Source organism: Alosa pseudoharengus, unplaced genomic scaffold (assembly GCF_046254945.1).
Source record: "Alosa pseudoharengus isolate Yale_2024_CS ecotype anadromous, Long Island Sound unplaced genomic scaffold, YU_APseudo_1.1 YU_APseudo_1.1_scf_14, whole genome shotgun sequence".
NCBI lineage: Eukaryota > Metazoa > Chordata > Actinopteri > Clupeiformes > Clupeidae > Alosa > Alosa pseudoharengus.
Window position 1 is genome coordinate 24677428 of NW_027468609.1, and position 17308 is coordinate 24694735.

Genomic DNA, 17308 nt, shown 5'->3' on the forward strand with positions numbered 1-17308 from the left:
CAAGGATTTTACATGGGCTACGTGGCCCTCCACGTAAAGGGCCTGATCTGTATAGCAAAATGAGGAGCCAGACATTCACTTCGCCGGTGCACATCGTATATGTATCAACGATGGAGTACAGGAAGCTATCCGGCTCCATTTCCACGCGGAAGTCTTAGCAGCGACAACAACACATAGCATTATAAGCTGCCGACGCTTAACAGTCAGGTTGAGATGTGTCACTGTTAAACATTTGACATAACAATGGTTTCTAGTTTAGTAAATCAGAGGTAAATATGCGCGAAACTTGAGCTAGGTCCGTTCTATGGACCATGCAATAGCGCACGACTATCAGACGGTTGTGAGACAAGCTGCTAGCTAGCTAGCCATCTCAGTGATGAACAGTGCTCATCAATGCGCGATCAGATAGCCTGCCAGGTTACTAGTATGCAAATGTAAGCTAGTAGTCCAAATTGTAAATATAACTACGACAAAATGGATGACAAATACAGCAGTAATGTTCTTTCCAGTGGGAAACTTGGGCGAGTCGAAGTACCAAATGCCAGGTGAGAAGCCTAGCCTACCTAACGTTAGCGTGCTAATCGGCCCTTTTTTTTTATGATACCGTTATTAAGTAAGTGTATTGTAAAATTGCACTGTCTCCAAAGGATGCTAATATGGATTCACATTTCTTTTCAGTCTTACAAGGTACATAGTACTGCTTTGGCTGACGAAATTGTTGAAGGCCCTTGGAATATTTGAGTCTTATGATTTACTTAAAGTGGTACACATAGTTCAATTTCTCTTCATACTTAAGTTGGGGTGAGTATTGTTGACAGTAGCCTTTGTTATCACAGCCGCGAGTTTAAGATGATTTTATCTATGTAAGTATATGACTGTATGTAACCATTTTACACTCTTCTCCACAGATGTGCAATGCTCTTGGTTTTCTTTCAGAAACCATTCTCCTCGGGGAAAATGATCACCAAAAGACAGGTGACCGCTTACTTTCTTCATGGATCAGCACTTTATGGGATCTTTATTAGGACCTTGTAATAATGGCATAATGTATCTGTACTTGACAGTGGATCAGGATATTCAAGCATTCAGTGATCAGTTGCATCATATCTCTGTTGGGCTTTTTTGGACTAACACTTTGTGGACCATTAAGGTAAAGGCACATACATTTTTTTTTACAATTTCCTAAGAAAGATGTACTATGTATCTGGGCTTAGACATAAATATACTCTTTGCTTTCTCAACAGAACACTACTACTCTTTGAGCACAGCGATGTGGTGGTTATTACACTGCTTAGTGTGCTTTTCACAAGTTCAGGAGGAGGACCTTCTAAGGTAAAATAAATAAATGAACGTACACAAAAGTCTTCTTCTTAAATGTGTTGTAATGGTTTGTTAAGCCTTGTAGCTTCTGCTTTTGACTTGACTTGATGTCTTGCACTACAACTGATTTGACACAGCTCTGTAAAACTGATATTCTGTTGGTTTAATGATCTTTTCTTCAGACACGTGGTGCTGCTTTCTTCATCATTGCTGTGATCTGTCTCCTGCTCTTCGATAATGATGATCTTATGGCCAAGATGGCTGAACACCGTATCCTTTAAAACGCAAGTTGAAAATGCCTTTGCATTTTGCTGAGTTTGTTCTGTTGCCAGCATTTTGCCACTATTAACTATGCAATGTAGATACTGGTGGTGAATGGAGATGATTGAAACATCCAGTATTACACAGAAAACTGTAAAATGTTCTGTGGTCAATCTGTGAGCATCTGTGAGAGTTCTTCTGAGAACTGTATGGTTGCACAGAACAATCAGGGTTTCGTCTAACTCACTTTCTCGTGACTGTCTGCATTCCACACTGTCCCTGGCCTGCTCCTATATTGGCCTTAATTGAATTTCAGCTGAGGGGCATCACGACAGTGCTCTGACGCATGCACTCTACACAGGTATATCCTTTTTAGGAGTGGCAGACCACAAGGTGAGTAACCTGCCTTCACCTCACAGCGAGGGCCTGTGAGGTGATCATAGTGAAATTCAACAATTTCCCTTAGGGGGTAGATAAAGTTGTCTGGCTCATTGTCTCTGTGTTATTTACTGTCTGTGTGTCTTGTCGTCTGTCTGTCATATTGTCTTAGTGCCTGTGTCCACTAATCGTATTCTTTGCACTGACGGCGCCCTCAACCTCATTTTCAGCTTCAGTCAAGTGTTTATTGTTGCTAGGTTACGAAGTTTTGATTGGTCGTCGATAGAGAAGTGACATTGACGAGCCCAGCGCTGTTTTTAAACTTGAACAGATTTCAACTTTCAGTGCTCTGGGCGCTGCGGGGGGGGGGTCCATCATCTATTGACGTGCTACTTCAACCACTCACATCGAAGCCAACCCGTGACGCTGATAACAGTCTCACAGTCGCTTCTACGCTATGTCACATCTATGAAACTCCCGTCCTGCGTCCTGATTGGCTGTACCATAAAATCGGGTGCAGAAATCACTCTCAATGGAAGAGGTCCCAGATGGATGTGAGTGAAGCTAGTCGGAGCTAAGCGGAACGAAATTCATCTGGCGAGAGTCAGGTTAATAGAAAATAGTGCAAAAAAAAAACCACAATTGGTGGGCACAAGCCATTATTGACTTACTTTGAACTGCATTGACTCTGAGTTGCCTCATCACTCTTCCTCTGCATCTCCAGGGTGGGGTTGTACTACTGGTGGTGGCGCTGTGCCTGAAGGTGGGGTTCAACACCGCCTCCCGGAAGCTGTCAGTGGAGCTCGGCGGAGCGAAGCGGCTCTATGCCCTCTCCAGCTTGGTCTCCACCATGGTTCTCCTCCCCTGGGTTATAGTCCTGGCTGCCACAACAGAGGTAGAGGATTATTCTACTATACTATGGGAGGCATCCTAGCCATTTTGTTTTTTATTTATTAATGGTCTGTGAATGACCAAGAACTAATCCTAACAAAGCCACAACTGTGGTTTGGTTCAGTTTTAAGTTGCTGCTTTTGATTTTAGTTTTCTTTGATTGCAAAGTTGTAACAATAAATGGAAAATTTTTGCATGTGCGTGATGTGCAAAACAGCTACAGATGTGTAAAACCACCACATTGGCACTGTGTGGAATAGTTTTGTCTTGAAATCCAAAATCCTGAAAGGAGAGCGCTTTCCCTGACTCTGACCCTGTGATGTAGAGCAAGGTGGAGTCGTGGTCAGCCCTCATTCTGCCCTTTGCCATGATCATCTTCTCCGTCATGATCCTGGACTTCTACGTGGAGTCCATCTGCGTGGCCAAGATGGAAGCCCCCCGCTGCGCCCGTTACGGTGCCATCTTCCTCTTCCTCAGCGGCCTGCTGTTGGCCAACTTCTGGACGCATCCGCTGACCGACCAGCTGAGGGCCATTAGCAAGCCTGCGCAGCAGTCCAGCACCGAGCACGTGCTCTCAGGGGGGGTACTGGTCAGCGCAGCCTTCTTTCTCATGTGTGAGTGCCATTTACACACATGCATGATGAACACTCCCTTTTTGTTTGAAAAACACAGCCATTTCAAATTTGAAAGTGTCCTGTATTGCAGAATTAACAAGGTCTATCTGACATGCTCACAAATATATTTTGCACCAGATAATCTAAAGATAATTTATATAAATAACATTTAAATAACACAATTATTTTTTGAGAGGTGGTAACATCACTGCCTGACAATTAGTTGACGTGGGTTTGATTCTTTAACCTGCCGTTGCGAGTCTGTCACTTTGGATAAAAGCGTCTGCTTAGCTTAGCTTTAGCCCCAGTTCCTAACTGCACAGCGTCTTTGCTGACATGCATCATCTCCTTCCCTCTCCTCTCAGCCGACAGCATCCTGTCATCCCCATCTAAGAAAGGCCAGAAGGGGACCTTGGTGGGCTACTCTCCTGAGGGTACCCCGCTGTACAACTTTATGGGCGACGCCTTACAGCACACGTCCCAGTCCTTGCCCAGGTTCATCAAGGACTCCCTCAAGCAGATCCTGGAGGAGTATGACTCCAGGCAGATCTTCTACTTCCTCTGTCTTAACCTGGTGAGTGGTATCTATCTATCTATATATATATCTATCTATCTATCTATCTATCTATCTAATATTGCAGATCATTCTATCTTTTCTTTAAGACCTTGGCATTTAGGGGACAAACATGGATTGACATTACAAAGTCAATTACCTGAGATAAGTGTTCTGTCCCACAAACTTAGCATGTTATTTCAATCGCTGTGATGTGCAACTTCAGAGACACATATTTGCATGTATGAATCTGCATTATGTGAATGCAGAAGCGTTTGTGCCTTTTTGTTTAGTGCTGTTCTGTGGTTGTGGTCTCTCTGTCACAGGCCTTGACCTTTGTGGAGCTGTTTTATGGGGTGTGGACCAACAGCCTGGGCTTGATCTCTTGTGCCTTTGTTTAATGCGGTGCTGTGGTTGTGATCTCTGTCACAGGCCTTCACCTTTGTGGAGCTGTTTTATGGGGTGTGGACCAATAGCCTGGGCTTGATCTCAGATGGTTTCCACATGCTGTTCGACTGCTCCGCTCTGGTTCTCGGACTGTTTGCTGCTCTGATGACGCGCTGGAAAGCAACCAGGATATTCTCCTACGGGTCAGTAACATCAATGTCACTCAAAAATCGTCCTGTTGTTCACACTTTTGGAAAACATGGTTTTACATGGTTTGTAGCAATCGTGTATGCTGTAAGTTGTGGTTAGTGCAGTGTCTTTAAAATGAAGGTCAATTCATGTAAACGTTCAAGCCTGTATTAAATGATTAAGCACAACATAAGTTAGAATATAATGAGAAATGTCACAAAAACATCATATGAATCATGAGAGATTAATCTAAAACACTATGCTTAACGGTTCGATATCCAGCTTACTTAGCAGCCTTCTTTAGTTTTAGTTCTGAAATCATGTTAACACGGGTCTTTCTCTTGTAGACGTTGTGTTTGTTGAATTACATCCTGTTTAAATATGTTCATGTATATGTTTGTCCAGGTATGGCCGTGTTGAGATTCTCTCGGGATTTATCAACGGCCTCTTCCTCATGGTCATCGCTTTCTTTGTGTTCGTGGAGTCCGTAACCAGAGTTCTGGATCCCCCCAACATCAACACAGACATGTTAACGGTGAATTTGCACTCTACTTTAAAACAGCGAGTCACATCAGCGTCCACTATATCCCTGCATCCCTAGGCATATTTTACTGACACTATTTGAGTAATAGAATTAATCTCCCACTGATTAATGAAATATCCTGACCTCTTGTTTTCTGCTTTATTGTGTTACTCCCAGAAAAGAGTATCATAAACAGAATTGACTCTCAGGATATCAAACCTCAGCCCTGAATAAGTTTCTCCTTATTTCCTCTAATGTTGGAATATATGTCACTGTAAGTGACTATGAAAACAGTTCTAGTGGTCATAGGACTAGGGGTCCTAGTTCCTAGGACACCTCCTAGTGGTCATAGTTGCACATTGCAATTTAGTATTTTGCTCTATATTAAGCTGTTCTATAGTAACCTGATGAAACTGACTCCTGGATGTCTCTCTGTTCTCCTAGCCTGTCTCAGTTGGCGGCCTTCTCGTCAACCTTGTGGGCATCTGTGCTTTCAGTCACGCCCACTCCCACGGCTCGGCCAAGAGCAGCTGCTCTGGCCACGACCACGGGCACTCTCATCATGGGCACGGCGAGCACGGCCACGGAGGTCATGGGCATAGCCATGGCGGACATGGGCACTCTCATGGCGGACATGGGCATTCCCATGGGTCTGGTGGAGGGGGCATGAATGCCAACATGAGAGGTAACAGCTCCATCTTGGTCTGTGGTTTTGCTCTTTTTCAGGAATGATTGAATTGGTAGATTATGTTGAGCAGACTGCTTTTCAGAGATATAGATAATGATTTTTACTAGTATTGCCCTAATTACATTTGAATCTCCTTATTCTGTGAGGGTTTAAGTACTCAGTACTTTTGTTGTATATAAATAGATTCATTGTAGTCATTTAATAGAAACAAATCCAAAATATTTATGAAGAAGTAATGGACCATATGCACGGGACACTGTTGCACCTAGTGAATCAGCACGATACGATGTAGAAGGATTTATGAGTGTGTTAAAATGGCGTTTACAAACGGAAGTTCGGGAGGAACATGACGGAATTTGCCATGCCTCTTTCAATCAGACAGGTTATTTATTCGCAGACTTCCGCTACTACGGCCTCTTTCTCTTTCCAGCTAATCAACCCTCCCCACTTTTCTCTTTGCCTACCTAGGGTGCTGCGCAACCTCCTTCCACTTCCCCCGTAGCGACCGCGTCGCTACTTTTTCCCCTTTCCCCATCATCTCCCGCCGGCGCGAACCACGTTTTTCCCCAGCCAGGGACCGCGTCCCTGGTTCTCCCTCACCCCTCTTTCCCTGGATTGGTGCCACCACCCTATAGGCTACCGTATCGGCATTTCATCTGAGACCATGTCTACATGAAATAGTGATCACAAAATGTATTTAAGGGAGCATCGCTTTAACTCAATGCCGGTGTTGGCCGTAAGGCAGCTGATACACAGGAGCTGTTGCTCTGTCATTTATTGACAAGAGGGCAAGGGAGGAATTTTTCTCCTTTAAATGTTTTTTTGCCTTCCTCTGTGTTCAGAGAGTGCCAGCATATTAAAGACCTTCCCTAGCTGACCAAGGGAGCACCTGCACCTGCGTGTAGCTCTGCTCTGTTCCTCGGAATCCTCTCTAATAATGTGTTGCTGCTCATTACTTCTCTTGCCGTTATAGCTACCGCAGTTAGCTACAGCAGCCTATTTTAATTGCGTAGGCCTTACTAGCCTACTAAACATTGGGGTGCATAGATGTTAAACTTCACAACCGTGTGTTTGGGCTAGGGGTGTAACGGTTCATGTATTCGTATTGAACCGAAACGGTACGGGCGTCAAGGTTCGGTGCATGAATTTACACGGAGAATACACGGTATAAAAATAAATAAAACTCGTGTGCGGATTAATTAATGTCATGCGCAATTACTGTTAAGTAGCGAGAGTTACGGGAGTTCTTTAGCGACACCTAACGCAATCTTTAGCCTCGCCTTAGCTCTGAAGCTCTGATTGGCGCCTATGTTTTTTTTGTCAGGTCGTCGGTCGAGTCCGTCAGTCATTAGCAGCACTAAGGTTAGACCCACAAGAGTTAGAGGATCCGCTGGTCTCTTTAAGATCGCAAGTTTGAGAACTTCAGTTACAGTAACGTTAGTACAGGCGAAAGAGTGGTGGATAAGATGAAACTGTGTGTCGGCGTTGATCAGCAGTTGTTGGGTATGTGAGTGGAAAAAATGCTACACATATTCGAAGCCATCACCCAGATGATGTAGGCTACCAATCACTGAAACGAGGGGAAAAAAAACTTACCCTGCGCTTCAGCAGCCTTTGGATACACATACAAATAGGACCAAAACCTATGGCTTAAATTAAATGATTTCGTAATGACAGAAAGCTATGTAAATCGCGTGGTAATTACCATTATGTTGGGGTAACTTGTAACTTCTCACATGAGGAACTGGTAGTGTTAAGTGCATAGACAGCAAAATAAAGTGACAACGCTAACCAGGCTAATAAACAAACCATGCTACGGTGAGTTAACGTCAAAGGGCATAGTCACGTGACTTCTAGTTGTAGTCTGTTTATGAAATAAAAGGAGCAATTTCGTTTTTTTAAAAAAGGCAAAATATTGTGATATTTTCACAGTTAGTAGGCTAGATTATTACTTTACACACAATACAAAAAAATATTGAGGCAAATTGTAGACCCTTCCATATACAACTAAACACAGATGTTGAAGGTCTTGCTTAAGTGGATTTTTAAAAATCATTTTTCTATGTAATTTGCACTTTCAGAAATAAGAGATGCTGTAGGCCTATTTTCAGTTTTATAGCTGATTGTCTTATTTTGTTTACAAGTTACAGATGGAGTCTGGGTACTTATTGTAGGGGAGACTGGGGTTGGTTGTCACAATTTTTACTCATGCATGAATTGCTCATCTTCAAAAACTCTTTCAGCAGTAATTCCTACATGAAATGAAAGCTTGGGGTCTTGGCTTTAAATGTGTATAATTTTTACTTTTAGAATGTATTGTAACAGGGAGCAATTAACCATCAAAGACACTCTGACACAATGTGACAATCAACCCCATCACGGGGTTGGTTGTCACAGGGTATGGGGGTTGGTTGTCCCTATAGAGTTTCAATGGGATTTCAGTGATAAAATGGGATCTTAAAAAATGATGTGTAACTTTTTAGTTTTTTAAGCTAGAAACTGCAAATAAGTTTTAATATGAATACCACCCCTATGATAGTTGTCATCAATGCCCCTTATGTTTAAACAATGGGATTAAAGGAGGTGATCAGTTATTGAATTGTCTACAGTGTTGAGAAATGAAATGAAATCATTTTCCGTGCTAAAACCTCTTTATTATCATGTAAGTTGCAAACAAAGTTGCAAACACAGTGACAACTGTGTCTCAGTGACAACAAACACATGTGACAACCAACCCCACGAGCTATGTGACAACCATCCCCAACTGACCTCTTGACAAAGATGTTAACCTAGCTGCCACATGGCTTTAACTTGATAGCTAAAATATGACTCAAAATAAAGCTACTACCTTTGGCTTTTTAATGAGTGTTTTGTTTTTGAACTACTAATATCCTACAAGCTCTCAATACAAAAACAACACCAACATGAAAATTTACTCTGACCCATGAAATTTAAAAATTGTCTCCTCACCTCAATGCTGTGTGTCTGCTCAGCAAAATTCCTAGTGCAAATGAGTAAGCTATCAAAGGGTAACATTTTGATATCAAAATTTTACCACAGCATCACCTAGTGTGCCTGGAATAAGCAATGTGACAACCAACCCGTGAGACAACCAGCCCCGGTCTCCCCTACTGTTTAGACTACATCTTACACACTTCAGGCTGTTCAGATAGCTCAGGGAAGAGACTGAATGACACTAGGTGGTACAGCCTGAGACATGTAAAAAAAAAAAAATGCTTTCTGCATTTTTGTTTTGCTTTTCCCTCCATTGTACCGAACTCGTACCGAACCGTGATGTCCGAACCGAGGTATGAACCGAACCGTGACTTCTGTGTACCGTTACACCCCTAGTTTGGGCTGTTATTTTCAACATCTAGGCCTACTCTCTCCTGCAGCCCTATACAATTTGGCTAATTACTTTTTCCATCGCATGGAAAGATCCCCCCTCCAGACTACGTACGCTCCGTTACTCGCTTCTGGCAGCTCGCAGCTCAATGCTGTTCTAACGCAAATCGGAATCCCAGCAGGCTGTTACTCATTATTTTATGGTGCAACCACCAACGCGGCAAAAAACGGCCTGTCCGATCAAGCGCTCAAAACTCTAGGCCCGTGGTCCTCCGACGCCTATCACTCTTATATCAGATCAAGTCTCTCTGATCTGAGGGAATTAGCGCACCTCGCGCTCTCCCGTCGAATTTGTTCGCGTGGTCCTGGTTATAGGGTCCCTCATCTTTAACGCATTTTTTGGGGTGTATTGCGGAATCCTGCACGACTCCTGCCTGCGCAGTTGACTCCTGCACGATCCCGCAAATTACTTCAGGACCCTGGCCAGAGACTTCGCCAAACATGCTTTTCTATTATGCTATTATATCTGTTTGCAAATTACGGAATGTTAACTAGTGAATTGTTATTATTGGGCACTGAAGATATTCAGTGTCGGAGTGAACATATAAGGTTTAGAATATAACAGATGATGCCGTTACAACACAGCTAACACTCCACCAGAAATAAAGGCTTAAGAGCCTTCTGTGCATATGGTCCATTGATGATAGCTGAAGTTTAGGTAGGTCAACATGTCCCGTGTGTCTGGGTTTCTGACCCTCCACTGATGCATTCTCCACTTCACTACTGATAGACTTACTGAGGTGCTGTCTCTGTCCTGACCAGGTGTCTTCCTGCACGTGCTGGCCGACACACTGGGCAGCGTGGGGGTCATCATCTCCACCGTGCTCATCCGGCAGTTCGGCTGGTTGATCGCCGACCCCATCTGCTCGCTCTTCATCGCCACACTCATCTTCCTCAGTGTCATTCCCTTGCTGAAGGACGCCTGTGAAGTTCTCTTGTTGAGGACACCTCCCGAGCACGAGAAGGACCTAAACATGGCGCTGGAAAAGGTTGGGCATTGACCAGGGGCCTATTGCACAAAACTAGGATAAGGGATTAAGCCGGGATATCTTGGTTATCCTGGCTCAATTTATCCGTGATCCAGTTGCACAAAAGCGGGATAGGGGGCAGCAGGATATGTTATGGTATAAATCACCATGGCGATTTATTCTGTGGAGCTAGCCTGCTCCAGACCAGGCTAAGTTCCAGGATCTATTTAATCTCATCCCTTATCTCAGTCAGCAGTCACCTCAAACGGAAACCAATAGTTATTCCACTGCCCACTACACATTGTTATCACATATACCTAGACCCACTGTCATTATTTAAACGTTTGTGATCATTAATTAACTTTTACATACTCGCCATTCCCGACCTGTCATGCGACAATGTGACGTCACGGGAGTGCCTAACCATTTCACGCGTGGTGGTCGCGGAACTAGTTGCAATATTCTCCTTAACAGAGGTGTTGCTGTTGTGAGAAGGCTATCTACCTACTTCACACCGTAGAAGAAGCAATGAAGCCGCTCTAGTTGCCATGGTGAATCAGTGAATCTGTGATCGGTGACGGGGTCTATTTGAGGGAGCCGTGAGCGCGCACTTATCCAGGATAGGTTTCACCTGGCTTGATGAATCTGTGTCTGCTCATCCTGGCTTGCTCGTTGTGCAACCAATTAAGCCTGTACGCTATTATTTTGGATTCATTGAGCGCAGCTCAGTAACTCCCGGATGTCTTAATTCAGCTTTTGTGCAACAGGCCCCAGATCTCTGTATGTTTGTGTCATTAGAATCTGGATGTTTGAGAGCGGCATGACTTAAGGGCATCAGGAAACTATTTTGTTCTTGTTGGTTTTGAAACAAGATGTGTTGATGTGAAGAAGGGATTTACCAGGCTTTTTAAAGGGAAACTTGGCAGGATTTCCCCCTCTGCTGGAGAAATTGTGCATTATGCTATTTCAAAATGTGGAAAAATGATACGATAAACGATAAAGCACATGGATTTGTTTACAAGCTAGCAAAACGGTTAGCATAAGTCTGGCAGACAATGTGGATGTTACAAGGTAAGAAACACGATTTAAAACTAGTTTCTTGTTTCTCACTTATCTTTTCGGGACGGTAGTCTCAATGTTGCAAGGTTGGTTTTCCGCCTGGGGACGCTAGGGGCAGCGATAAAAGTCACCATTTTCACCGGAACAGGTCATTTAACCATCCAAATGATTTCTAAACGGGTTTATGACGTTGAAATAGTTGCCAAGTTCCCCTTTAAATTTGACTGTTCCCTTCCCTGTCTGTAAAGACCATAAAAAGGAAATGATCATAGAGCATGGGTGAATTAGAAATGCATATAGTTTCTATACATAGAATATTCTATATATTGCTCTAATTTATTATGCTCCCTCCCAATACACCTGAAAGATGCCTAAAGATGTTGGCTGATTAAAATGAAGCCAATTAAGCATGTAAAATTTTATATCAGAATAAAAGCTCAGCTGTCAAATCATCTTATTTTTTCCTGGACGGTATGTAGAGCAGAAGTATATCAGGGGATATTATACAATGGTTGAAAGATGTATGGCATGGATCCTCTAACGTTCGGAGCCTCAGCTCATGAAGATTTCACGTTTCATTCATGTTGTTTGTGTTTTCCAGATTCAGAAAATAGAGGGTGTGCTCTCATTCCGTGACGCTCATTTCTGGAGACATTCGGCCAACGTCATAGCGGGAACAATCCACCTTCAGCTGATGTCAGATGTGGTGGAACAGAGGATCATTCAACAGGTGTGATGGCCTTTCAGAATCCGCTTAGTCACTGATCAAGTGCTTTATACCTAGTATATGTTTATCTGGCAAAATACATTTTCCTGAATTCTTCAAAGCTGAGTAGGCCTATAATGTCTTGAAGAATAGGTAGAAATGTTTTGGACATTTTGCATATTTGAATTTGTGTTCTCAGTAAACTGACCCAAAATATTCTATTGTGGATAATAGAATTGTAGTTGACAACAAATGGCATTTTGGTCCTTTTCCTTTCCTCTTTCCTTCCCACTTCCTTATCTTCAGTATTATGTATAGTTTCATAATTTGGCAATCTTGTTCATGAAGAAGCTCTAGTGTCTAGAACTGTCTCGATTCTATGGAAGTAGTACTAATTGCTGCACTAACATGTCCTTTTTGCACTGTACCTTGATTGTTTACTTTTTTGTAAGTCGCTTTGGATAAAAACGACAGTTCAATGTATGTATGTGTTTATGTATGTACTGACTCTTGTGTTTTCTCCCATCAGGTCACGGCTATATTGAAAGACGCTGGTGTGAATAACCTGTCTGTGCAGGTGGAGAAGGAGGCCTATTTCCAGCACATGTCCGGCCTCAGCACAGGATTCCATGAAGTTCTGGCCATGACACAACAAATGGAGTCCATGAAGTATTATAAAGATGGAACATGTATCATGTAAAATAAAGATGTGTTTTTAACCAATTAAAATGGGACGAGAAAATAATAAATATGTTTTTAAGTTGTTCAAGTTGTATTTGTTCATTATTGTTTTTTTAAAAAAGAGAAAACACACTATTTTCATATTATCACATACATTGTCATATTATCTTGTGTATGTAGGTGCCTTGTCCTCAATGTGGCAGAAAGTGGACATGCGTGATGAAATCGCTATTTATCTAAAGGGATTACATAGGCCTAGTCTATTTAGTACATGAAGGTCTTTTAATACAGACAGCTGCGCCTGAAGACTTGTCCATTTTATAGGCCCATAGTAGCACTGACCCACCCTAATAGACCGTGTAGAAGGTGAAGGCAGCAATGACCCAATTTTTCCACCAAAGCCTGATGAGGGGAAGGTGAGCTGGATTTTCTCACCAATGCGTCGTCGTCGTCATCAAATCTAGTCAAGAACTAGCTTAGTGAAGTGTCATTAGCCTCATTAAACTTCATGCAGATCTGACTAAACGTGATGCATGCTGGACTTACGCATTCCATATGTATTATGTCCAGCATTACATTACATTACATTACATTTGGCTGACGCATTTTTAGCCAAAGCGACTAACAACATGGTAAACAGTTTAAGTTTAGAGCAATTCTCAACAATATTAGGACAATTTAAAAAAAAAACATTAGAGTACAGTAAGAATAAGTGCATCAGTGAGTGCTGTTTTTAACAGTTACGTGTCAGTTTAAGACGGCTGGTGAGTGCTAGGATCAGCAAGGCTTGTTGTAAGTGTTGCTATGAGAGGAGATGTTCTCTAAAGAGCTGGGTCTTCAGGAGTTTTTTGAAAATGGAGAGGGAATGGAAATGGAGAGCATGAAATGGAAAATGGAAATGGAGAATGGAAAATGGAAATGGAGAGCATGTTCTATCACGTTTAGCAGTCGGACAAATATAACACATATAGCTCCCTCTAGCTTGAATTCAGAACCACCTGTCGCCTAGCTTACTGTACATGAACAGGCAATTTGGCATAAAATGTTTGATACGGACATTAAAATGACATTTAGGGCTAAACTGAAGCCGATATTAACTTTTTTTTTTTTTTAAAGGCTTTTTTTTTTTTTTTGTTACTTCAAAGTCTGTGATGGCTAGTTCTTCAGAAATTCGGCTCGAGCGAGACCTGTTCCATTGTTATGACTTGTACCTCGCAATAATGTGGCAACCAGAACATTGTTTCACCAAAAGTTCTATGATATCAGATACATGTAACCTAGCATCCAAGCCTAAATAGCCTACTTTTGTCTACTGAGTGTTGATGGTAAGAACCGGCTTGCAGACTAGCCTACAAAAGGACGAGAAGTGTTTTCAAACTGGCTAGTCGCCTAGTTAATGCTCTGAACTAACGAGAACTGCTTTCCTTGCTTTACTTTCCTTGTTCTTGATAGGCCTACTGTTATTCCATTTCCATAACATCTTAATTTTCTATTCTTGGAGCAATGTCCAGGCAAGCGAATTGGGGAGAGTACAGTTCTGACGACGACGACGACATCTCTACAACCAACAGAAATGCCTTCAGGTAGCCTAGGCTATGCGCTCCAAGAGCCACTAATCACAGTGAGTTTACAAGTTAAGTTAAAAAAAACAAAAAACTTTGAGTCATCAAATCTATCCAACAGGACTTTCAAGATGAGAAGGCAACACAGGAATTTGAAGTCACAAAAGCCCTTTAGTGGGTTTGCATGCCTCTTCATCTCCAAAATGAAAACTGAGGACAGCTGGGGTAGCCTAACTTTTCTAGTAATTCAGCTTAAAACATTTCACACACTAACATTGCTAAATAGCAAGTAGCCTATTTGCACAAATTCTGTTAGGCCTATATTGGATCATGAGTAACATTTATGAACACATTTTTAGGCATAAAGTCCCATGTGCTGAATGCCGAGACCTTTCTTAGGAAGATGTTCATGGAGTCCCCCTGTGCCTCTGCCATCAACTCTTGCCGGGCGTCCGTCTTCAGATGCATCCCCCATGGGCAGAATCATCAGAGGTCCTGCACCTCCTCTGGCTACTCATCCTCTGAGGAGTGGGAGCCACCACCCACCAGGGGAATGACAAGCTCCATAAGCCAAAGACTAAGTGAGCATGATTATAAAGTATAGTTGTATAACAGTACACCGCACATTTGCAAGTGAATGCTTGATGACAGGCCTACAGTGCTGCTTTAAAGTTTGTGAACCCTCAGACATGTCAGATTTTTTTTTTTGTCCAAATTTCCGTCAATGATTCCCGGGACACTGAAAGACCGGGGTAAACGAAACTTGGTGGGCATGTAACCCAATATGGATAGCATGGAACCATGGTTTTTCGTTTTGATCTGTAGCCCCCCCGCTGGACTGCACCCCCCGAAAGGAGGGTAGGACAGACACAGATTTCTGTGAATATCTCGAGAACCGTAAGGTTTAGGAGGACCATTTTTTTTTTGTATGTTGATCTCAAGGGGCCATGTCAACCCATTCCATAACCACTCATTTCATGTATAGCGCCACCTAGTTAAACACAAAAAAGTAAAAATTAGGTGTTGTAATCGCAGGTATCTGTGACCTAACATAGTCAAAACTGCACGAAATTGGAAGTGTAGGATCATTATGACACCCTCTGAATGCACGCCAAGTTTCGTGGAATTCCGTTCATGGGGGGCCACACAATAAATTAATTTATGTTACTATACACCAACTGGCCTGTAGGTGGCCGGAGACAGTTTTCTGTGAATATCTCGAGAACCGTAGGGCCTAGGAGGTCCACCTTTTTTTTGTATGTTGGTCTTAAGGGGGCATGTCAACCCATCCCATTACCACTTATTTCATGTATAGCGCCACCTAGTTAAAAATTAAAAAGCAAAAAATTAGGTGTTTTCATCACAATATCTCTGGCTGACATGGTCAAAACTGCACGAAATTGAAAGTGTAGGATCATTATGACACCCTCCGAAGACATGCCAAGTTTTGTGAACTTTCGTTCATGGGGGGCCTTACAATAAAATAATTTATGTGTACATTTAGTGACCGTACACCAACAAGGATTCCCGGGACACTGAAAGACCGGGGTACACGAAACTTGGTGGGCATGTAACCCCACATGGATAGCATGGAACCGTCGTTTTTCGTTTTGATCTGTAGCCCCCCCGCTGGACTGCACCCCACGAAAGGAGGGTAGGGCAGACACAGATTTCTGTGAATATCTCGAGAACCCTAAGGTTTAGGAGGACCATTTTTTTTTTGTATGTTGATCTCAAGGGGCCATGTCAACCCATTCCATAACCACTCATTTCATGTATAGCACCACCTAGTTAAACACAAAAAAGTAAAAATTAGGTGTTGTAATCGCAGGTATCTGTGACCTGTGATCTGTAGCCCCCCCGCTGTACTGGACCCCCCGAAAGGAGGGTATGGCAGACACAGTTTTCTGTGAATATCTTGAGAACCGTAGGGCCTAGGATGACCAATTTTTTCCGTATGTTTGCCTCCAGGGGTCATGTTAACCCATTCCATGTGCACACATGTGCATAAACAGATACACGCGCACACACATACATTCACAGTAATCATACATCCAAACCCTAATTTGTTAAGATGACCTTCCAAATAATAGACCAAAACAAAAGAAGGTTATAGTTTCATTATATATTAAACAAAAGTGGTTTAGTTCACAAAAACTCATAATATGATTTATGTGAACCCATGTAGTTAATTTCCCCCTTTTGCAACCACCACTTCAACTAAACTTCTTCTGTACCCATTCACCGGTGTCACATCTGGTTCTGCCGATTTTTGCCTACTCCTCCTTGCAGAACTGAGCCAGGTGAGAGAGGCTGGAGGGTCAACTGGCATGTACTACCCACTTCAGATCTAGCCAAAGTTCTATTGAATTGAGGTCAGGACTGACCAATCCAGAGTATGAATTCTCTTTATCTTAAAAGCCATTCCTTGGTCATTTTGCTTGACTGCTCATAGGGTCATTGTCCTGTTGTAAAACTCCAAACTGTCCGTGGGGTTCACTTTCAAGCAGCACTGTATAAGGAGAGCCCAGTAAGAGGCACGTGAGAGCCCCAGTCTGTCTGTCTCATGTTGTGTCCCTGTTTCTCCCCTCAGAGAATTCTCTACCGAAATTGATTTGCCAAATAATCAGCGTAATTTTCACAATTTTCACCGTGGTCCTATGCAGTAGGTGAGCTACATAGTCTCAGGTTTAGTCATCTTTGACCTTTTAACCCATCAAAACCCATCCTCATACAGTTCATGTGTTTCTATCTGCAGGTGAATGTTTCCAGACACAGAGAGCCAGATTTGAGGGCCCACTATAATTGTACTGATTGTCTGTGCTGACAATCAATTATAGAGAATTACAAAACACTATATTAAATAAATCTTATAATTTTTTCAGAATGTATGTTTTTTTTATGTATTAGCCCAGCTCCTGACACTGTTTTGCTCATTGTTTCCTTGATACCTGTGACTGTTGCCTATTGTAATTACATGATGTTCGTAATGTTAATTTAATAAAGAGAATAACCTAAACCTATACCTAGATGCTAGACCTATACTTCATTACTTTCCAAGTTCTTATACATTGTAATTGTTCTGTATTTTTTCTGCACCTGCACTCACAAATGAATGCGTGT

General features: G+C 42.4%; 1 protein-coding gene across 1 annotated transcript; it reads left to right on the forward strand.

Annotated features, from left to right (window-relative positions):
- Window positions 1-144: 144 nt before the first annotated feature.
- On the forward strand, window positions 145-12706 carry slc30a5 (solute carrier family 30 member 5). Its single transcript, XM_076284313.1, has 16 exons — window positions 145-545; window positions 679-801; window positions 909-975; window positions 1065-1150; window positions 1245-1332; window positions 1503-1590; window positions 1898-1974; window positions 2684-2854; window positions 3176-3464; window positions 3830-4038; window positions 4450-4607; window positions 4999-5128; window positions 5561-5801; window positions 9972-10198; window positions 11838-11966; window positions 12472-12706. Exons 1-16 carry the CDS (start codon window positions 475-477, stop codon window positions 12640-12642), a joined length of 2325 nt encoding a protein of 774 aa, XP_076140428.1. The 5' UTR covers window positions 145-474; the 3' UTR covers window positions 12643-12706.
- The last annotated feature ends 4602 nt before the right edge of the window (window positions 12707-17308 follow it).

What these genes read in the sequence shown, in the direction of transcription:
- slc30a5 (XM_076284313.1), top strand. Translation starts at nt 475, where the DNA reads ATGGATGACAAATACAGCAGTAATGTTCTTTCCAGTGGGAAACTTGGG. An exon ending in GGCCAAGATGGCTGAACACC is followed by an intron (nt 1,591 to 1,897) that starts GTATCCTTTAAA and finishes ATTGAATTTCAG; the next exon opens with CTGAGGGGCATCACGACAGT. An exon ending in TCAACACAGACATGTTAACG is followed by an intron (nt 5,129 to 5,560) that starts GTGAATTTGCAC and finishes CTGTTCTCCTAG; the next exon opens with CCTGTCTCAGTTGGCGGCCT.